The sequence below is a fragment of the Pecten maximus genome, chromosome 5 (genome assembly GCF_902652985.1).
Source record: "Pecten maximus chromosome 5, xPecMax1.1, whole genome shotgun sequence".
Taxonomy (NCBI): Eukaryota; Metazoa; Mollusca; class Bivalvia; order Pectinida; family Pectinidae; genus Pecten; species Pecten maximus.
In genome coordinates this window covers 48825310-48848597 of record NC_047019.1, presented here as the reverse complement: position 1 = coordinate 48848597, position 23288 = coordinate 48825310, and the positions used below count along the sequence as shown (strand labels likewise).

The window sequence follows — 23288 nt, the reverse complement described above, 5'->3', positions numbered from 1 at the left end:
ATGAAATTAATATTGTACAAACAATAAGAAGGAAAAATATGTATTGAATAGGTATATTAGGCATATAATAGGCTGTACTAAGTGTATAGCAACATTACAATAATCATGTATCAGTAAAGTTATCAGGAAGGACCCATGTATACTATATAACACAAAATGATGACAATGTCATGTGACATGTATACTATATAACACCAAATGTTGACAATATCACGACATGTATACTATATAACAAAAATGATGACAATGTCACATGACATGTATACTATATAACACCAAATGTTGACAATATCACATGACATGTACACTATATAACAAAAATGATGACAATGTCACATGACATGTATACAAATGTACTATGAAACATACAAGAGATCCGAGAGGGATCTTGGCACCCACCATTGAATGATCTTTATAGGTTCCATGTCAGATTGATCTTTTCTCTATTTTCCCCTTCCTCTTGCTAATCTGTGTAAATTGAGAAACATCCCTCCAGTACTTTTCAAACAAGGGGGAACTTATATATGAAATTTGAGATTTAGCGATAATGCATGTCTGTTGACAATGTTTTCAGATTGGTCCAAAAATGCAACACGACAGACCAACGGGAACCTTCATATGAAATTTGAGAAAGATCCCTTCCGCATCTTCTGTAAAATAACGATAACAAACATGAGTTATCAAAATCCAAGATGGCTGTCTGTTGGCCATGTTGTTATCCTACTGGTCCCAAAATGAAATATGCATAACTAGGTACCAAGGGCAACCAAGCTATATATCAAATTTGAGAAAGATCCCTTCAGTTCTTTCTGAGAAATAGCGATAACAAACTTCAATTGTTAAAATCCAAGATGGCTGCCTGTCGGTCATGTTGATTTCCGATTGGTCCCAAAATGCAATATGCATAACTAGGGACCAAGGGCAACCTACATATGAAATTTGAAAAAAATTCCTTCAGCACTTACTCAGAAATAGTGATAATAAAAATTGTTTACGGAGGACGGACAGACAGACGACGGAAGCAAGGCGATTCGAATAGCCCACCATCTGATGATGGGCTAAAAATGATGACAATGTCACATGACATGTATACTATATCACACCAAATGATGACAATGTCACATGACATGTATACTATATAACACCAATGATGACAATGTCACATGACATGTATACTATATAACACCAAATGATGACTGTCACATGACATGTATACTATATCACACCAAATGATGACAATGTCATGTGACATGTATACTATATAACATTAAATGACAATGTCACACGACATGTATACTATATAACACCAAATGTTGACAATGTCACATGACATGTATACTATATAACATCAAATGATGACAATATCACATGACATGTATACTATATAGCACCAAATGATGACAATGTCACATGACATGTATACTATATAGCACCAAATGATGACAATGTCACATGACATGTATATTATATAGCACCAACGATGACAATGTCACATGATAAACACCAAATGCTGATAATACAATGTCATATCATGATATGGCATGTATATACTGTACCAAATGATAATATATAGAGGATATTGAATGGTTTCTTGTTAAATATTTGATGAGAAATCAAAATTTTTTAAGGTATGAATGTCCGTAACACCTATACAAGTAACATATACACTATATTATCTTTGTTATAAGCAAAATAAAGTGTCAAAGTGATATTGACTACAATAAATAATGATATCCACTACTAGCACTTGTTGGGTACATGTTAACACTTATAATGAGAAGATGACAGAATGATAATCTATCTGGTTTAATGAGTAAACAATAACACTTGTTGGATACATGTAAACACTTATAATAAGAAGATTATGGAATGATAATATATCTGGTTTAATGAGTAAACAATAACACTTGTTGGATACATGTAAATACTTATAATGAGAAGAGTATGGATTGATAATCTATCTGGTTTAATGAGTAAACAATAACACTTGTTGGAGACATGTAAACACTTATAATGAGAAGAGTATGGATTGATAATCTATCTGGTTTAATGAGTAAACAATAACATGATATTTCAAACAATGTAATTCAGTCTGGTACTGAGATAGAGACACATGTTTTCCAGAGAAGTGCAGAGAACCAGAGATCCTTTTCCTGAAATAGCTGTAAACAGCTACTTACAAAATGCTTATACATGTACTGTATCAAAATGTCCGAAACTTATTAGGATATAAAATCTCAATTTAATTTACACAAACAGATACTGAACTTACATGGAGTTGTTCAAATTCTGAAATAATCTGACAAATTGATGTCAAACAAATGATAATTAATATCTACATGTATATCATACATTGTGAGAGAGGGTATGGGATGTGTACTTATGGACTAATAGGCCTTAGAAACTTTAAAGGAGATATGAAATAAAAATTGACCATTTGATTTGCTACAAAAAATTACTTTGCCTTTCTAAACTAATTTTTCCAGTATGTAGACTTCAAAAAAAAGAAAAAAAAAAGGAAAAAAGAATAAAGGATAAAACAATGCCACAATTCTCTGTAAATGATTAGTGGTTACAAGAAGAATTCGATTTTAGATGAGAAACTTGTATTTTAGGGGCCGTTTTTATTTCAAAATGAATGAAATCATGTAAACATTTTTGAAGTGATAGATTATGATAAATATTTGTTTATGGAAGAATAAAAATATTACTTTACCATGAAAGTAAAATTAATACAACACATCACTGTCATTTTTCTTTTTATAGCATAGAATTATCTCCCCTTTATATTTCCTCTGAAAACAATATAAAATCACCAGGTCTGTCTTTATTTAATAAACGAATAACACTGGTTCAATTGGTTCAACCGTTTGGGCAGCAAAAATGAAAATGGCCTATGTTTCCACTTGGCTCCTGACTACATTAGCATATATGTACTGGCACTTCTGGCATCTTTTACTATGGAGATAACATTTTATGAGTATTTCATATCACATTTATGTGAGTTTATAAATTTGATAAAAAAAAAGAAAGAAAAATAAGTCCAAAACATTTGAAAAAAACCCCCCAAAAAACAAAGCTTATAAAGAACCATTATTTTGCCGTAATATCACTCCGAGACCTCTAATGAATGTATATATACCAAATTGGAATCAGAAGAGTGTTTGGTGTATAACATTACAAAAAATTTAAAGTTTAGGGGTGGAAGACAGATGATAAGGCAACAGCATTAGCTCAGGGTTTCTGTAACCAGTGAACTAGAAATCACAGCCAAAGGCACCAAGATTACTGCTTTAGTACAATTAAATAAACATGTTGATTACACGATAAAAACTGTAATAAATGATCAGAGACTAATAAAACATCTGATCTGAGTTCACTACCAAATGATAGTCTCTGAAGATTGTGCTCTTTGAAGTTTTGGTTTCCCCAGTTCATGACTGTCGTTGCCAGTTATTGAGTCGATATCAGTCTCTAGTATTTCTGTCTCATGCTTCACATCAGTCCCTCTATCTAATGTCTGTTGTGATGTTACATCAGTCCCTCTATCTAATGTCTGTTGTGATGTCACATCAGTCCCTCTATCTAATGTCTGTTGTGATGTTGTTTTCAAAGCTGGAGTTGGAGCACATTGTACCTTTAGCACTTCCACCCCATGCTTTACATCATTCTCTCTATTTACAGTTTGTGAGTTTGGCTTGATGGTTTGATTTGGAGCACATTGTATCTGGAGAAGGGGATGACTTTGAATGTCGGGATAGCCTTTGTTTTTGGCTGGAAATTTGGCAGGTATGCGATCACGAAAGTTTTGTAATTTTCGTGGACTTTGAGTGAGCATTGTGAGAGAATAGGGTGCTGTCACCTGTAAATGAGGGGCTGACAATATGGAACTTTCACTTTTGACAGGTAGGCGTAAACTGTGTGGAGTGTTACTAGGAGCCGGCAGATTTCTCCTATGACCACCATTACTGGGTGGGTCAGGATTTCGTGTGCCATGTCCATCATTTGATAACCACTTAGGTCTTGATATAGAGGGATTTCTCACATGCCCAAGTTTACTTTGTGGATTAGAATTGTGTTGTATTTTTACATTACTCTGGACACACACAGAAGAAACTGAGGTGGAAATCACACACGAAGAGGGTTCTGCTACATTGTTCTCTAAAAAAACACCCTTTTCAACACTGAGATTGCCAATAGGATGAAATGTAGTCTGATCAATTCTAGATGAACTCTGTGGATGCTGATCTTTACTAAGTGACCTTGGAGGTTGTTGATCTTTACTAAGTGACCTTGGAGGTTGTTGATCTGTACTGAATGACCTTGGTGGTTGTTGATCTGTACTGAATGACCTTGGTGGTTGCTGTGTACTTGATGACCTTGAAAATTGTTGATTTGTATTAAGAGACCTTGATGGTTCCTGGTCTGTACTGAGTGACCCCTGAGACTGTTCTGTACAGTTTTGTTGTTTCACACTACTAGATGATTTAGACACTTCAGAGTCCTGTTTGCTGTACAACTGACAATAGTCGCCATTTCTCTGTATACCCGGTTTGACATTTAGATGAGGTGCTGGATGAAAGACATCTTCATTAATGGAATTGCTCCTTCTTTGCTCCATATCAAAGCCAATGAAATGTGTTTCTGATAGACAATCTGACTTATCAGAATGGTCTCCATTATTTAAGTGTGTAAACATTTGGATTTGTGCTTTTAAGGCCTGGTCCTCTGTCTGTGTGATGGGTGGCTCTGTCTGTGTGATTGGTGGCTCTGTCTGTGTAATGGGTGGCTCTGTCTGTGTAATGGGTGGCTCTGTCTGTGTGATTGGTGGCTCTGTCTGTGTGATGGGTGGCTCTGTCTGTGTGATTGGTGGCTCTGTCTGTGTGATGGGTGGCTCTGTCTGTGTGATGGGTGGCTCTGTCTGTGTGATGGGTGGCTCTGTCTGTGTGATGGGTGGCTCTGTCTGTGTAATGGGTGGCTCTGTCTGTGTGATGGGTGGCTCTGTCTGTGTGATGGGTGGCTCTGTCTGTGTGATGGGTGGCTCTGTCTGTGAGATGGGTGGCTCTGTCTGTGTGATGGGGTTGTCTGGTTTTGACTTGCCATCTGACCCAGTGTCTCTTGATAAGTTGAGTTCCTCCAGTGTAGGGCAGCTGTCCATTGCAGAAATAGTATCCTGTTTAAGTGTTTTCCGTCGTCTACCACGCCTGGTTGTCACATTGGGACTGATATCCACATCAGGTTCTCTATACATGTTCCCGCCACACCCTGGAGAGCCCTTCATTCCCTGATCCCTCACCTCCAAAATTGTGTAGTCAGAAGGATTGGTCATCGTACCGTGCCAGGCTTTGGGGAGAGGTGAAGTTGGAAGCACCTCCTCATGTACTGCATACATAGGTAGGTTAGAGGCAGCATTTCTACTGATATCAGAAGTCTGAATTTTCTCCAGCTCCACGTAGCCAGGAGAGAGAACCTTATCATCAGTGTCTGTATCAGTTTGACCATAGATGTCCTGCTGAGAGGCCAGTCCCCCTGTGATAGTGTTTTTGATACTGGCCATCTCCATGTATCCAGGGGAAACAACCCTGTCACTGGTGCTATCGTTAGCTGTACAATGGGTGTCGCGCTTAGAGGTCACTCTCCCTGTCAAGGTGTTTTTGATACTGTCCATCTCCATGTATCCAAGGGAAACAACTCTCTCACTAGTGTCAATGTTAGTTGTACAATGGGTGTCGCGCTTAGAGGCCACTCCCCCTGTGATAGTGTTTTTGATACTGTCCATCTCCATGTATCCAGGGGAAACAACTCTCTCACTGGTGCTATCGTTAGCTGCACAATGGGTGTCGCACTTAGAGGTCACTCTCCCTGTCAAGGTGTTTTTGATACTGTCCATCTCCATGTATCCAGGAGAAACAACTCCGTCACTAGGCTCTGCGTCCTCGGTAGCAGGAGTGTCCTGAATGGCAATTTTGTTTATCTTCTCTTTATGATTATTATCATTCATTTCACACTTGCCTGTTGTGACCCTGTTACATGTAGCTGTGTACTCTCCCTTCTTTAGAAAGTTTAGATTTGCATAAACATCATCAGAGTTGGTACGTTCAGTCATATCACTTAGCTTACTTAGCCCCAACTGTGATCCCTGCATGTCGTTACAAGGGTCCCTGTCTATCCCCTGTAGAAGCACCACTTTGGACACGCTACGTGAGGGAGCAGAATAGGGTTTAGCTGTTAGAGCATGGCACCATCCCAGTCTAGCCTTCTGTGGACTGGCTACAGACTGAATGTCTGTTGTGTGGCCGACTGTGGTTGTGTGACCTTCAGCATCACCTAACCTTGTAGTGTTACCTCTCTCACCAACGTTATCCTTCATGTCATCATTCATCAAACCTGTGACCTGATCAGGGAGAGAACTATCTATCATCTGTATGGGGACACTTGGAAACTCCTGACATTTAAAGATATCTGGGGAGGAGGAGCCTGGAGGCGGAGGCGGAGGCGGAGGTAAGTCTGACTCTGTATAATCCAGGACAGATGGTATCTCTGGGGGTGGGGGTAGTGGTAAGTCTTCATCACTTTCTATGACAGAACAGGACTTAACACTGCTGGCATCTGTAGCAGGAGCAATAAATCTGTACCCAGGATCTGATTCAACAGAGTTCATACTGATGGAATCCAAAGATGCGTAAACATTTCTGTGACCAGGATCAGACATTGATGACCTGTTACTATGGTAATCTATCATAGGTCCATGTTTGAACACTGAATCACCAGACTGGTCAGACTCGATACTGACAGAGTCCGGAGCTGACCGAGGGTAAATAACACTGTAGCCAGAGTTGGAATCCACAGAGGAGCAATAATTGACCAATCCAGAACGAGGTTTGGGGGGAACAGGAGGAGGCCGGGAGGACTTTTTCACTTGTACAACAGTTTTCTTTGTCTGAGTTTTACGTGGCAGAGCATACACTACTGAAGTCACAGGGGCAGCCATCTTAGAATGATCTTCTTCGTCAGTGATTTCTGATTTGACAGATGAGGTATCACTATCTGTTACCCACGGTAACGGCATCACAGAGTAAGGAGGGATGAGTCTGCAATGGAACAGAACAGGTACGTTTAACGACACAAGTCTTGGTAGTCATTATCAACTCTATACTTATTTATCTCTCACATGAAAAAATTAAAACCAAACTTTTCCTTACTATTGATAACGATTGGCAGTCGCCTGATTTTGTAAGTCTCTAGTGACATTTGTTAATGGTTGGTAGCGGCCTGATTTTGTAAGTCTCTAGTGACATTTGTTAATGGTTGGTAGCGGCCTGATTTTGTAAGTCTCTAGTGACATTTGTTAATGGTTGGTAGCGGCCTGATTTTGTAAGTCTCTAGTGACATTTGTTAATGGTTGCAATTGGTAGCGGCCTGATTTTGTCTCTAGTGACATTTTTTAATGGCTGGTAGCAGCCTGATTTTGTAAGTCTCTAGACATATTTTTATGTTTATGGCAGTGTGTGTCAGCTTTTGGTAGTAAAGTTAGTTTATTGAGGGCAATTTAGGGTTGGAAGACTAGGATCCAGCTACATGTACCAAAATCAATAACCAAATAATCAGACATCGCAGAGGTGAGTATTTTGGATGATAAAGAAATACTGACCTGCCACTAGCAGTACAGCTGACATCCTCGTTACTGCTGAGTGATGGAACACGGACAGAGTTAAGGGGAATCTGGTACTCACTTAGCTCCTGTAAAACATTTCATGTGGAGTATGTTATTGTATAGAAATAATCATTGCCTCTCAGTGTGGAGTATGTTATTGTATAGAAATAATCATTGTCTCTCAGTGTGGAGTATGTCATGGTATAGGAATAATCATTGTCTCTCAGTGTGGAGTACGTCATGGTATAGAAATAATCATTGCCTCTCAGTGTGGAGTACGTCATGGTATAGAAATAATCATTGTCTCTCAGTGTGGAGTACGTCATGGTATAGAAATAATCATTGTCTCTCAGTGTGGAGTATGTCATGGTATAGAAATAATCACTGCCTCTCAGTGTGGAGTACGTCATGGTATAGGAATAATCTTGTCTCTCAGTGTGGAGTATGTCATGGTATAGAAATAATCATTGTCTCTCAGTGTGGAGTACGTCATGGTATAGAAATAATCACTGCCTCTCAGTGTGGAGTACGTCATGGTATAGAAATAATCATTGTCTCTCAGTGTAGAGTACATGGTATAGGAATAATCATTGCCTCTCAGTGTGGAGTACATGGTATAGGAATAATCATTGCCTCTCAGTGTGGAGTACATGGTATAGAAATAATCATTGTCTCTCAGTGTGGAGTATGTCATGGTATAGAAATAATCACTGCCTCTCAGTGTGGAGTACGTCATGGTATAGGAATAATCTTGTCTCTCAGTGTGGAGTATGTCATGGTATAGAAATAATCATTGTCTCTCAGTGTGGAGTACATGGTATAGAAATAATCACTGCCTCTCAGTGTGGAGTATGTCATGGTATAGGAATAATCATTGTCTCTCAGTGTGGAGTATGTCATGGTATAGAAATAATCACTGCCTCTCAGTGTGGAGTACGTCATGGTATAGAAATAATCACTGCCTCTCAGTGTGGAGTACATGGTATAGGAATAATCATTGCCTCTCAGTGTGGAGTACATGGTATAGAAATAATCATTGTCTCTCAGTGTGGAGTACATGGTATAGAAATAATCACTGCCTCTCAGTGTGGAGTATGTCATGGTATAGAAATAATCACTGCCTCTCAGTGTGGAGTATGTCATGGTATAGAAATAATCATTGTCTCTCAGTGTGGAGTATGTTATTGTATAGAAATAATTATTGTCTCTCAGTGTGGAGTACATGGTATAGAAATAATCATTGTCTCTCTGTGTGGAGTATGTCATGGTATAGAAATAATCATTGTCTCTCAGTGTGGAGTACATGGTATAGAAATAATCACTGCCTCTCAGTGTGGAGTACATGGTATAGAAATAATCATTGTCTCTCAGTGTGGAGTACGTCATGGTATAGAAATAATCACTGCCTCTCAGTGTGGAGTATGTCATGGTATAGAAATAATCATTGTCTCTCAGTGTGGAGTACATGGTATAGAAATAATCATTGTCTCTCAGTGTGGAGTACGTCATGGTATAGAAATAATCATTGTCTCTCAGTGTGGAGTACGTCATGGTATAGAAATAACCATTGCCTCTCAGTGTGGAGTATGTCATGGTATAGAAATAACCATTGCCTCTCAGTGTGGAGTACGTCATGGTATAGAAATAATCATTGTCTCTCAGTGTGGAGTACGTCATGGTATAGAAATAATCATTGTCTCTCAGTGTGGAGTACGTCATGGTATAGAAATAATCACTGCCTCTCAGTGTGGAGTACGTCATGGTATAGAAATAATCATTGTCTCTCAGTGTGGAGTACGTCATGGTATAGAAATAATCATTGTCTCTCAGTGTGGAGTACATGGTATAGAAATAATCACTGCCTCTCAGTGTGGAGTATGTTATTGTATAGAAATAATCATTGTCTCTCAGTGTGGAGTACGTCATGGTATAGAAATAATCATTGTCTCTCAGTGTGGAGTACGTCATGGTATAGAAATAATCATTGTCTCTCAGTGTGGAGTACGTCATGGTATAGAAATAATCATTGTCTCTCAGTGTGGAGTACGTCATGGTATAGAAATAATCATTGTCTCTCAGTGTGGAGTACGTCATGGTATAGAAATAATCACTGCCTCTCAGTGTGGAGTACGTCATGGTATAGAAATAATCATTGTCTCTCAGTGTGGAGTACGTCATGGTATAGAAATAATCATTGTCTCTCAGTGTGGAGTACGTCATGGTATAGAAATAATCATTGCCTCTCAGTGTGGAGTACGTCATGGTATAGAAATAATCATTGTCTCTCAGTGTGGAGTACGTCATGGTATAGAAATAATCATTGTCTCTCAGTGTGGAGTACGTCATGGTATAGAAATAATCATTGTCTCTCAGTGTGGAGTACTGTCATGGTATAGAAATAATCATTGTCTCTCAGTGTGGAGTACGTCATGGTATAGAAATAATCATTGTCTCTCAGTGTGGAGTACGTCATGGTATAGAAATAATCACTGCCTCTCAGTGTGGAGTACGTCATGGTATAGAAATAATCTTGTCTCTCAGTGTGGAGTACGTCATGGTATAGAAATAATCATTGTCTCTCAGTGTGGAGTACGTCATGGTATAGAAATAATCATTGTCTCTCAGTGTGGAGTACGTCATGGTATAGAAATAATCACTGCCTCTCAGTGTAGAGTACGTCATGGTATAGAAATAATCATTGTCTCTCAGTGTGGAGTACGTCATGGTATAGAAATAATCACTGTCTCTCAGTGTGGAGTACGTCATGGTATAGAAATAATCACTGTCTCTCAGTGTTGGAGTTACGTCATGGTATAGAAATAATCACTGCCTCTCAGTGTGGAGTATGTCATGGTATAGAAATAATCATTGTCTCTCAGTGTGGAGTACGTCATGGTATAGAAATAATCATTGTCTCTCAGTGTGGAGTACGTCATGGTATAGAAATAATCATTGTCTCTCAGTGTGGAGTACGTCATGGTATAGAAATAATCTCAGTGTGGAGTACGTCATGGTATAGAAATAATCATTGTCTCTCAGTGTGGAGTACGTCATGGTATAGAAATAATCATTGCCTCTCAGTGTGGAGTACGTCATGGTATAGAAATAATCACTGCCTCTCAGTGTGGAGTACGTCATGGTATAGAAATAACCATTGTCTCTCAGTGTGGAGTACGTCATGGTATAGAAATAATCATTGTCTCTCAGTGTGGAGTACATGGTATAGAAATAATCATTGTCTCTCAGTGTGGAGTACGTCATGGTATAGAAATAATCACTGCCTCTCAGTGTGGAGTACATGGTATGGAAATAATCACTGCCTCTCAGTGTAGAGTACATGGTATAGAAATAATCATTGTCTCTCAGTGTGGAGTATGTCATGGTATAGAAATAATCATTGTCTCTCAGTGTGGAGTACGTCATGGTATAGAAATAATCATTGTCTCTCAGTGTGGAGTACGTCATGGTATAGAAATAATCACTGCCTCTCAGTGTGGAGTACGTCATGGTATAGAAATAATTATTGTCTCTCAGTGTGGAGTACGTCATGGTATAGAAATAATCATTGTCTCTCAGTGTGGAGTACGTCATGGTATAGAAATAATCATTGTCTCTCAGTGTGGAGTACGTCATGGTATAGAAATAATCACTGCCTCTCAGTGTGGAGTACATGGTATAGAAATAATCATTGTCTCTCAGTGTAACAAAAGAAGCCTATCTGGTCTGCATTCCTCACCTAAAAAACTAAACAAGTTGTTAACCCCCCCCCCCCCCCCCCCCCCCCCCCCAAGGAATATAATTATTAATCTTTCACCACTTATAATCTATATTCACTCACTTAGTTTTTACTGACAATATGAAACTTACCAAAATAGGCGACACATGACTGGTCTTGATGGTCCGTACTGTTGGTGATGCGAATGAACTGACTGGCCTCTGTTAAAAGTTAAAATGAGCATGTGATTCTGACAGTCTGATTAATAATGGTGATGTCATTGGGAATCAAGAAGTGATATGTTCTGATCGTTTTAAAATCTAAAAGTCATCTATCTAATAGTTCCATTTAATTTAGTATGATTTTGAATTAGGACTGTTTTTCTTTGATCATTGTTATCAAAACATTTACTTCATTGTAAATTCCTTGCATTTAGATGTGATCAGTTTAATATATACATATATCTACAAATGGTATCTAATCTGTTAAGTCAATCAAGACATAATATCTATTACATTTGAATACAGGTATATTCTTCAGCAAATACAGTCAAACCTTGTTAATTCAAAGTCATCAGGATCGTGAAAAAACTTTGAGTTATCCGAGTCTTCGAGTTAACTGAGTTTCAAGGTAGGCGTTTTGGTATATGCATAATCTTAAAAAAAAAACTGTGACCTTGAATGAAGGTCAAGGTCATCAATTTGAACAATCTTTGTAGCCCTTCATAACACCATGATACAGACCTAATATTGGGTCTATGGGCCTTTTGGTTATTACGATTTTAACATATTTGACCCATTTGACCTTGAATGAAGGTCAAGGTCATCCATTTGAACAAACATGGTAGGGCTTTATCCAAGCATGCTACAGGCCCAATATCAGTACCCTTGGACTTCTGGTTATTGAGTAGAAGTCGTTTGAATGAACAGTTTATGCACAACGACGGATGAAGCATGATGACTGTAGGATATCTTTAGATAATTAGCATACGGAAATAAATTCACAATAATGACCATTTAGACCAAAGGCCTGGCTGCAGGAAAACATGTTGTTTCAATCCCCATAACACCAGCATACCTAGTGTCAATTAGAAGAGACCTATTTGTGATAATTTGCCTGACATCTATCTTACAACGTACTTTTCATAACATATCTAAGTAAGTTCAATTAGAGACAGCTTAATTAGTGAGTTAGTAAATAATTCCTAGAAATAATTAAAAATAATTTAATTTTACATATATTTTTTGTAACTGGTTGCTTATATAATTTACTTTCCAAACTTGAATAAAAAAGATCACTGGCCTAGCTTGAAATAAGTTTACTTTTTTTTTTAAAAACAAATTATCTCCAATTAGTTTTTGCTTGTTAAATGTGTCGCGCACGAAATGTGTTATCCAGTCAAAAATGTCGGTCACGCACTTTCTCCCCACTGACAATATCAAAAAGTTGGCAAGTATGGTATAATTATTGTACAACTTTAATCATCAAAAGGCTTTTGTAAGTGTTGTTTATCGACATCAAGAGTGTTGGATCTTAATATAGACAGATTTTACAGTAAAAATAGTCAGGTATGTTTCATGTAATTTAATAACAAACTGAAGCGAAAACGGTATATTTTCCCTTCCACCAAATTGTAAACAATTTACTGAGATGTACGATGAGTATTTTGTTGACACATTTTGTTTAAAAATATTGTTTTCAACTTCAGGATAATCAATACATTTTACATAGGTTTTATAATATCGGGACCAACATTTAACTTCGTGATAACCAAGTTTATTGAGTTATCCAAGTTTTTATTACTAAAAATGATTTTGGCAGTACTTGATAACCTAAAAGCCAGTTACTTTGTGTATGACAAAAAAACTCACTCAAATTTATACTCCCTATAAATAACTAGATTGAATAGTAACAAGAGGCCCAACGGGCCTTAAAGGTCACCTGAGATTTAAAATATTTCAGTTCATTTAAATGACCCTTTTTGGCCCCACCCATCAGTCCTTGGGGGTCAGTCAGGACCAACATGTGCATATCATTAAGCTGTCATCCCATGTTGATAATTTTAAGAAAGTTAGAAGGAATTCCAATAGAAATAAAGCAAATGATTGTCAAAAATGTGATTTCCCTATATAAACTATAGCAAAGTTTACCCTCTCCCAAGGGGGAAACGTGAGACCCCAGGGTAATGAAATTCACAATTTTGGTAAAGCACCATAAGACCCTTCCATCTATGGAGAGTGTTTGATTCTACCAAATATGAGAGTAGAGAAGAAGATTTTTGAAGTTTCAGTCAATTGACCCTTTTTAGCCCTGCCCATCAGCTCCTGGGGGTCAGTCAGGGCCAACATATGCATACCATCAAAGTGTTATCCCATGCTGATAATGTTAACCAGGTTAGAATGAATTCCAATACAAATCCAACAAATAATAGTCAAAAATGTGATTTCCCTATATAAACTATAGTAAAGTTTACCCCCTCCCCAGGGGCAAACATCAGACCTCAGGGTCATGCAATTCACAATTTTGGTAAAGCACCACAAGACCCTTCTATCCATGAAGAGTGTTTGACTCCACCATATCTGAGAGTAGAGAAGAAGATTTTTGAAGTTTTAGTCAATTTGACCATTTTTGGCCCCACCCCTCAGGCTCCTGGGGGGTGGGGACCATATAATTCACAATTTTGGTTGACCTTCAGCCATAGTAACTTTCTGTCAAATTTCATTGAATTTGGTTGAGCGGTTTTGGAGAAAAAGTCGAAAATGTAAACTGTTTTCGGATTCACGACCCACGACGATGGACAAAAGACGATTAGAATAGGTCACTTGAGACTTCGTCTCAGGTGACCTAAAAAGCCTTTTTTGTTTTGTTTTTGTATTATTTAACATCCTATCAACAGATATAGTCATTTAAGGATGACTGGCACTGAGTGTAGTGTACGTGTGTTTAGGGAGGCTGCAGTTTGTTGATGTTTGTCTCCTTGTTATAGTGAGAATCTGATGTTGACTTTAAAGTGCTACCTTAATGAAACATACTTCCGAAGACATCAAGCAGGACACCTCACCTGGTCACAAAATACTGACAAGGCACAGTCTTCCTCACAAGGGCAAATGCTCAACTAAAGGCCAAAAGTGAGGCAGTGTCAAGGGATACATTAGGAAGAAGAAAGTTGTTAGAAAGAAAAGAAAGGAAAAGATCCCAAATTTAGTTATCTCTTGCGATCCTACAATGGATTACTTAAGGATAGAAAATGTATGTAGATAACTTCACACAGTGTAAATGTCAGGTTATTATTACTTACAACAGGAGTACAGTTCTCCTTGTCAAAACTATCTTGATGCTGCATTTTAGGAGGGGTTTTTCCAAAAGTTGAGAACGGAGAGTCCAAAAATCCTCCATTTTCCACTGAAAGTCGCTTTGACTTCGGTCGTTTGATGGCAGTGAGGTGTGAAAATTCATCTGGCTCATCGAACACATTGAAATTTACTGTGTTCTGTGATAGTTGTGGACTTTGAATCTCCTCTGAACCCCGGTAATATTTCTGTGAAGATGACAATGGATATGATGGAATTAAATTTACTGACAGCAATGGAACAACAGGGTAGTCGCAATCTTTAATGTAACATCATCAAAATGTAGGTAATATAGAACTGAGTATTCTGTCGTTCTGAAATGGTACCAACTATATGTTAATGTATAGCTGGTGATATTTGCAGGGGAATTTAATTCTGAAAAGTTTTGGGTCATTAAACATAGGATAAATTTAAATATCCAGTGAATATTCAGACACATTTATGGAAGAGTATACAGTGTTAACAAGGCGTGGTTGCTCGAAATTTAATAGCTGCAAACTAGGTCCGACTGGAACTGCAAAATATTTGACCGTAAACTTTAACTACATAGCAAACCTGTGACAACTTCCTTTTGTTCCAAAGCTTCATAAATGTCCTGAAGTAAACTTTAACTACATAACAAACCTGTGACAACTTCCTTTTGTTCCAAAGCTTCATAAATGTCCTGAAGTAAACTTTCTTCTTGGGAGAAGATATCTGATTGTAAATCTTGTGTTTCTGACAAAAAAAATGAGATGTGTAAGTAGAGGCCATGTATTGCAATAAGACTGTCACAGTTGTCTCCCCTGACAAGTAACAGCTTCCTTATTACAATTGCAAGAACAAAACAGATTGTGATCACCTTAAAAGCAACTTAATGCAATTTTCATTTAGACTTCAGATGTAAAAAGAACTCTGCTAAATTCTTATATATTTTATCAATATGGTATATTTACATGTTCACTTACAGAAAAAATATCAAAATGACTACTAGCTATCACTACACTTACTGTAACTGATAAATAAACACGACTTTTCTTATTTACAATGTCCCTGTGTTACAACACTTAGGATACTATTTTTCCTGTTGCAGGTTAAAGATGTAAAACAAAACAAAAAAATTATGAAAACATTTTCAATTGTCACTTTTCTTTTAAAATCGTGTTTAGTGTTATATCTCTATCAAAAGTTAACTGGTCAAGGTTTCAACCTGAAGCTCTGGTATCCAGTATAAAAACTGCCTTCTGTCTGATTAAGCTACTATCAAGGGATCTTTATTAAATCGGAGCTTTTTCTAAGTGCATGTGTCCTTACCTCTTCTTCTATCCAGGTGTGAAATTCTACCTGTTTGTTTAGGAAGTCATCCATAGATATCTTGTCTGTAAAACAACAAAAGCTATCCAAAAATTATATAGTATACAAATAAATACATATTTTTCAGCTAATACTGCATTCAACCTGATAACTGCACTTTGTACATAGAGAGATGTGCTTATTAACTCCATTTCAAAAGGAAAAATTTCGAAATGTAATCAAGTTTAAAAATGTTTCCAATAAAAAGAATAACTCTGTTAACGTTGGCACTGCCAACGAGTGTGTACACAGTTCTATACTTTAAACAAGATTTCTGAAAGGAGACCGAACATGTTTCACTCAGTTTAGCTAAAGTGAAGAACTTGTAATATGTTTCATCAATTTCCCATGAAATGAAAAGAAAATGAAGCTAAAACAAATGTAAAGATGTTTCTAAATTGCCTTACCCCGATTCCAGTGTAACCTGATTCCAGTGTAACCCGATTCCAGTATACCCGGATTCCAATATACCCTGATTCCAGTATACCCTGATTCCAGTATACCCTGATTCCAGGGTACCAGATTCCAGTATACCCTGATTCCAGTATACCCTGATTTCAGTATACCCTGATTCCAGTATACCCTGATTCCAGGATACCAGATTCCAGTATACCCTGATTCCAGTATACCCTGATTCCAGTATACCCCGATTCCAGTATATATCCCCACTATATTTGTTTTGGAGTATAATAAAAGAAGAGACATACTTTGTTCCTTCTTTTTCCTGATGAGTTCCTCTCGTTGCTTCTCCCTACGTGTGAGTCTGCGGGCCAGAGTTCGCTGTGTATGGCTAGCCTGATTCATGTCATCCCCGGAGGAATCTTTATACGTAACATATAGGTAAACAAGCTAGGACATTATTCATGTGCGAATTAGTATGTTTACAAGTGAAATGGACCAGAAAACCTGGAGGCCACTTAATTCCTCATCATTTTGATTTGACTAATTAAAATGACTGAATGTGTGTATCGGGTGAAATCCTGGAATTGATTTACAGTGTTAATTTGATCAATGCCGATATATTGTTTAGACACTAATACTGTTACTAATGATAGAAATAATTTGGTCCAAATTTAAGATGGCCACATCTTGTTGAAATGTCTATAAAAAATGCAGTTTACAAACCAGTAAACAACAAAGAAGAAACTTTTTTTTTTTAAAGAATTTTTTTACCTGTATCCACTTCACTACTTGGCTGCGAATCTGACAAATTACACACCAACTCCTCATCACTGTACTGATATTGCAATTCCTTCTTTGTCTTCGTTGGCAGCTTACTGGAAGAGCCATCTTTTTTCTTCTTGTGACTCTTTGGAGATTGTGAGTGTTCATCTGCTACTGACAAAACTGTTCTCTTTTTATTCCTACAAACAATTTAGGAGTTTTCATGAATCTTTTTAAAATACATCCTGGAGTATTGAGGATGTTTCAAATAGCAGACTTACACTTTTAAATGTCTAAGGTGTCTTTACTGGCTTTCCCTGACTTTTCGGGCTAGAGATATTATTTGTTATGGTTGTTTTACCATGGACATACATTCAGGGATTGGAAGCTGTCTCTATCTGTTAGCAACGACATAGTACATTACCTGGTACCTTATTATGAACCGTCACATGCACTTTTCTACAAAATTTCTCATCTAATCATTTCAATTTTTGAATCTTTAAAAAGCTGAATAAATTCCACAGGCAATGATTAAGTATTTGTGGCGAATTAAGTCGAACAAATTGATAGAATTTTGCATAAATAATTGCTGAAAGTCTTAGATACGGGACTAAATTTGTGTTCTAGTAGATCTGGGGTAAATAACTATCTCATTTATCAATATATGTAAGGTAGGTGTTATGTCACATCCGATTTTATTGTATTTGCACCAAATTCTTAGCGGCACCAAATGGTGTCGGAAAATTCCACGTTTTCATATAGTAGTTCGCTTTGGCCCTACACCAGACATGGTGTCAGGGCATTCAGGCCAGAGGAAACTCTGGCTAACTGTGACCCTTCAAGGCTCTCACTCAACACTGAATCTCAAGATGTTTTAATCACAAAGCTGTCCAGAGCATCATTTTTATAACTTTAAATGCGCATACCACAACGTGGCAATATATAGTGAAGAAGATGACGGTGGTCACAAACTGGAAGCAGATGAAGAATCTTCGTTTGAAGGAAATTAGGCTAGCAAACATTACATGCATTAATATTATACGGGCACCTGTTCAGTCAATTTATGTCTCTGCATGATGGCTTTTGATTTACTATATATTCAAGTAATCGATTTGTTTCTGATATGGTCATCTTTGGGATTTTGACAAATTGTTACCTGAAAATATCCATGTATCACTTGTGTCTCATTCAAAACAAACTGAACATATTCAATTTGACCGCCTCATTTGTTAAACTGAAAGTGATCACAGCAACGTTTGAATCATAACTGATACCATACAATTTGTCCAAGTTTCTAACTAACATCGACCAGTGAAAATTAATGTATTTTACAAAATATAGATCTATACACGAAATAAAAAACGGAATATTAAGCATAAAACTTATTTATACGACTCAATCAAATAAGTACGCCTAAATATCAAATGAAATTTGAAGTTACATAATTATTCAAATATGTACCTTCAACCTTCAATTTATATACATAATACATTTCAATGAAGGACTCGTTACCATGTGATTAACATTTGTAAATTTTAAAATTATATCAACCCAGATAACAGAAGAAGTTGGTGCATCGCGATTCTTTTCGTCCTTTCCTAAATATACTAACTGCTGATACATTGAACTTAGTTGGTCGAGAGTGTAGCTAACTTGACAGTCGACCTTCCGGCCTGTCTCGGACATGAAGCTTCGTAAGATTGCGAGATCACCGATAGCTAAGATATGTTGGGAATATATGGCACAGTGCAAATCGTGGACTGGACTAGTTCCTCGTAATTTTAACTCGACATGTCAAACCCGTCCACTGACTACGGACGCGTCAAGCGTCCGGCAATTGACAATCAATAATCTTGAACCATTCTTACAATCATATGATACATTCATGTTAGACTGTGATGGGACTCTGTATGGTACAGATCATGTGACAGGGAATACCTAATGTGCCAGAGGCAATATCTAAATTACGGAATATTGGCAAGCATCTGTTGTTTGTCACAAATAACAGTATGCATTCAAACGAACGGTATGTCAACAAATTCAAGGAAGTTGGATTTGAAGCAAACGAATCGGACATTTTTGGCGTGGCAAATGCTTCTGCAGTATATTTGCGTGACCTTGCTAATGTAGATGGGAAAGTGTATGTCATTGGCGGGCAAGGTATGAAACAAGAACTTGACAAACATAAACTGGATAATTTCGGAGCAGGCCCAGATCCAGACCTGGCCTCCTGGGACCCAAAACATCTACTTCAGATGGAATTTAAAGACAATGTACAAGCAGTGTTGGTTGGTTTTGATGAACACTTTCACTACAACAAGATCTACAAAGCTGTGAGTTATCTCTGTGATCCCAATTGTCTCTATGTAGCCACCAATGTAGTAGAGACCGCTGTCAAGCTAGGAGATGGAAGAATACAGCCAACTACAGGTGCACTAATACAGGCAATATCTGTACCAGCGAAGAGAGAACCATTGGTGATTGGCAAGCCTGGCACTCTTTTACTGGACTGTATCCGACATAAACATCCTGATATCAACCTCAGTCGGACAGTGTTCATTGGCGATGGTCTCCGGTCTGACATTGCCTTTGCAAACAATGTTGGGGTTGACTCGGTGCTTGTGCTTACAGGTTCAGGGACCCTGGACAAAATAGACGGTCCTGATGTTACTCCAACATATGTTATGGATTCTTTTGAACTGTTTGCAAAAATATGATTTTGACATATTTTTTTAGGCTTATATGAATAAAAATAATTGAAAAGGATATATTTTAATTATTATACCCCGAAATTGTTTAGTTTCAGAGAAGTTGTTAATATCAATCCAAATTGACCCTTATGGCCCCAGCCTTCAGACCCCAGGTTTATGAAGAAGTCAGTTGTTGGCGGACGGACTCCACGATACAGCATAAGCTCACTTTGGACCAAGTTAGTTTGCATAATTAAAACAACCAGCTTGGATTTTGGTGGAGAGTTTTTGTTATCCCTATTTCTTGATGGATCTGTCTCAAATTTCTTGTGCAAGGTCCCCTTGGAGCATAGTTTTCTTTGACATTTTGGTTGTCATGGTAACTGGTCTCTATGAACAGGTTTTCTGATAAAGGACAATAACTCTTAAGTCAGTTATTCTACCTTGGTCGAATGGTGTTACTGAAGAAGCCTTTAACTAGACATGAAGTGTTTCCTGAACTATTATCATGGGAACCTAACATAATCTTTGCTTCGGATCGGTCAAAATTTAGATATTGGACAATTTTGATCAAACTTGTTAAACAGAGGTATTAGGGAATGCTCAGAATATCACCATTTACTAGGTTTTCTTGTCATGACAACCAAGCTGAAGCTCAAAGTGACTTTGAATGGTCAAAATTTGATTATTGGCCGATTCTGATCAAACTTGGTGTGCAGGGGTATTAAGGGATGCCAATTCAAACATATTACTAATTAGGCTTCTTGTTGCCGTGCAAAGCAAATTTAATATAAACAGCTGATAAAGTGGCCTCTTATAGTTATTGGTTAAAATTTTGATAATGCCCTATTTCTACTAAATTTATATGTGAATTAAAGATTCCAAATAAAGATTGGCATCTTATTGATCTGATTCAAATGTACTTGAAAAGTAATTGGGCATTACAGGCATTTTGCTTAACTTTGTCTCATTGTCTTTGACATGACACTCAACCACACAGCCACAGAAGCTAGCTGTTGGACTATGCAGCTGAAATATCCATATACATGAACCATCACAGTATTCAGTAACAAGAGGGATTTTCGCACTATTGACCTTTATTGGATCTCTGTTAGTCTGATCTTTTCTTATCTTCCTCTTAATCACCGAAGAAAAACATCAAATCAAGAACTCTAAATGAAATCAGGATAACATCCTCCAGCTAATACAAGAGAAACACTTCTGTAACAAGAGAAAGGTCTGAATAACTTGCTGAGAAAAAGAAAAATATCATACCTCAACTGATTTTATCCAAGATGGATGTCTTTTGGCAATTTTGGTTTAATCAGACTAAAAATTGGCTAGGCATAAATAACTACAATGTGGGACCAAGGGGAACCTACATATGAAGTTGGAGAAATATCCTTCCGGCATTTCTCAAGAAATAGCAGTAACAAAGATTGTAAGGACCATGGATGTATATATAGGTCACTTTGAATAGCCCTCTAACAATGTCAAATCTATGCAGTCATCAAATCCTCAGTGGTGCCCTAAGTAGGTAATAATGACTGTTGACAATGTCTCAAGGAGTGTGATTCCTGAAGGTTATCTGATGATGTTGGGCTGAAAAGGTGGGTGGGTCAAACACTTACAAAAAACAGGTGCTTACTACATCAGATATGACATTACATTGGCATTATTACAAGTTTTAAGTTGTAAACTGAAATCGACTACATAAAAAACAATCAAGGTCATCACTTTAAAACAAAATTTAATTTCCATTGATGATACAAATTAGAGTTAAGGCAACACATTATGTTCTAAGCCCAGGGAAACTTCCCATGAACATTACATGAACACGAAGAAAATGTCCTTCACAAGAACTCTCACAGACTTCAAGTCTGTTGGACTACACACACGCCTGATGTGATCATGTGGGAAGGCAATCCTCAATGTCTTCCTGTGATGAAAAACAGCAATTAAATGTACAACTTGGATTTCTTAACATTTCAAACAATTTATCAGAAAAACAGTTTTTGGCACACATTTTCTGTTAAAGATTTTTTTCTCCTTAATGCTTCATGGAGGATGAGTATTTAATTGTTGGTAAACAATGAATACTAAAACATCTATTAGCAGACTTGGCTAATTGTTGCCCAACATAGCAACAAAATCAAGATTTTTGTCCCACCTCACAATAGTGAACTATCATCAAGACTCGGTCATTTGCACTCTTACCTTGACAAAGAAAACAGATGTTTTCAAAAGGTCACAAGCACAGATTTTATTTACTGTTTGTAAAAGACAAACATACAAAACCTGATGAATCTAGATCTCAACCTGAACAATCAAACTTGTTTTCCAACATACGAGGGCCGATTGTTACAACATACGAGGGCCGATTGTTAAGTTGTGAGCCTCGTATTGAAGGATTTGAAATTTGCTGGACATACTGTATTATTTTTCAATATAATCCCCTTCAATATCTATACACTTTTGCTAGCAGTGTCTAAGGGCCTCAATGCCACTTTTATAGAACTCCTTTTCTTGGCTGTTCAGAAAGTCGTCCACTGCATGTTAGGGTTTGGGTTAGGGTGCCTAAAATAGCTGTATCTCAGTTTTGGAAATAGATGAAAGTCTGATGGAGCGAGATCAGGTGAATAAGGCGGATGCGCAATCAATTTAAAGCCACAATCGTGAATGGCAGCCATGGCAATGACAGACTCTTTCACCCTAACCGATTTCGTCCATTTTGCAAAAGCCGCTTCTCTTGCTTACTTTAGAGAACTACCTCGTCGATATAAACAAACCAAATGAGACCAGGCCTTGGGTACTCATCCCTATATAGTTAGAGAATAGTAGGACTTAATAAGAAATCCTTGAGTACCTCCTTCAATACAAGGCTCACAACTTCTCAATCAGCCCTTGTAGCAACATAATCCAAACATCCATCTAAAATAATTCATATTCATCTCAATTTTATGCAATGCCATGATACATGATTAATGTTAAGAGTGAAATTCTGACATACTATTTTAACATACTGTTACCACAGATACCTGGTAGATTAACAGAGAACATCAATGTTTACCTAAACAGGAATGTTTAAATAGTGTTAACTGTTTAACACTTAATACAAGGATGACAATTACAAAACCTTTCTATGTGTAACCATAGCCCAAGTTTCCTCCAGAGGAAACATGGGCTAATGTAACCACTGACTTAGGTTTTATAACGCTAAGTACATTGGCAAACAAAATAAACACCATAATAGCTCCCAAAATATTCCAAAGCCATAAAAAATCCTAGGTATATATGGATAATTTCAAAACTGTACTATATAACAAAGATTATGTATTGTCTTTTTAGATTACTGGTACATAAAATACAAACACCAGCTGAGG

The 23288-nt window shown here is 37.3% G+C and overlaps 2 protein-coding genes across 3 annotated transcripts; one reads left to right on the top strand and one right to left on the bottom strand.

Moving 5' to 3' along the window:
• Positions 1–976: 976 nt before the first annotated feature.
• LOC117328248 lies at positions 977–18433 on the bottom strand. 2 transcript variants are annotated; one of them, XM_033885710.1, is made up of 9 exons: positions 18372–18433; positions 17225–17415; positions 16759–16872; positions 16013–16077; positions 15344–15436; positions 14668–14907; positions 11522–11590; positions 7652–7740; positions 977–7091 (listed from the first exon to the last, which is right to left on the bottom strand). In XM_033885710.1, exons 1-9 carry the CDS (start codon positions 18383–18385, stop codon positions 3380–3382), a joined length of 4587 nt encoding a protein of 1528 aa, XP_033741601.1. In that variant the 5' UTR covers positions 18386–18433; the 3' UTR covers positions 977–3379. The 2 variants fall into 2 exon arrangements, with proteins under 2 accessions (XP_033741601.1, XP_033741602.1); XM_033885711.1 differs by lacking the exons at positions 15344–15436; positions 16013–16077; positions 16759–16872; positions 17225–17415; positions 18372–18433 and adding an exon at positions 15275–15319.
• Positions 18434–18765: 332 nt separating this feature from the next.
• Positions 18766–19981, top strand: LOC117328247 (glycerol-3-phosphate phosphatase-like). The gene is given in 2 exon segments (XM_033885709.1): positions 18766–19145; positions 19147–19981. Coding segments are annotated over 2 exon segments (1032 nt in total). The 5' UTR covers positions 18766–18899; the 3' UTR covers positions 19933–19981.
• The last annotated feature ends 3307 nt before the right edge of the window (positions 19982–23288 follow it).

Bases quoted from the DNA above. Each gene is read 5' to 3' on its own strand.
- LOC117328248 (XM_033885710.1), bottom strand. The intron at 14,908-15,343 runs GTTTGTTATGTA...TCATCTTCACAG, and splicing joins ACAAAAGGAAGTTGTCACAG to AAATATTACCGGGGTTCAGA. The intron at 11,591-14,667 runs GTAAGTAATAAT...AACTTTTAACAG, and splicing joins AGGAGAACTGTACTCCTGTT to AGGCCAGTCAGTTCATTCGC.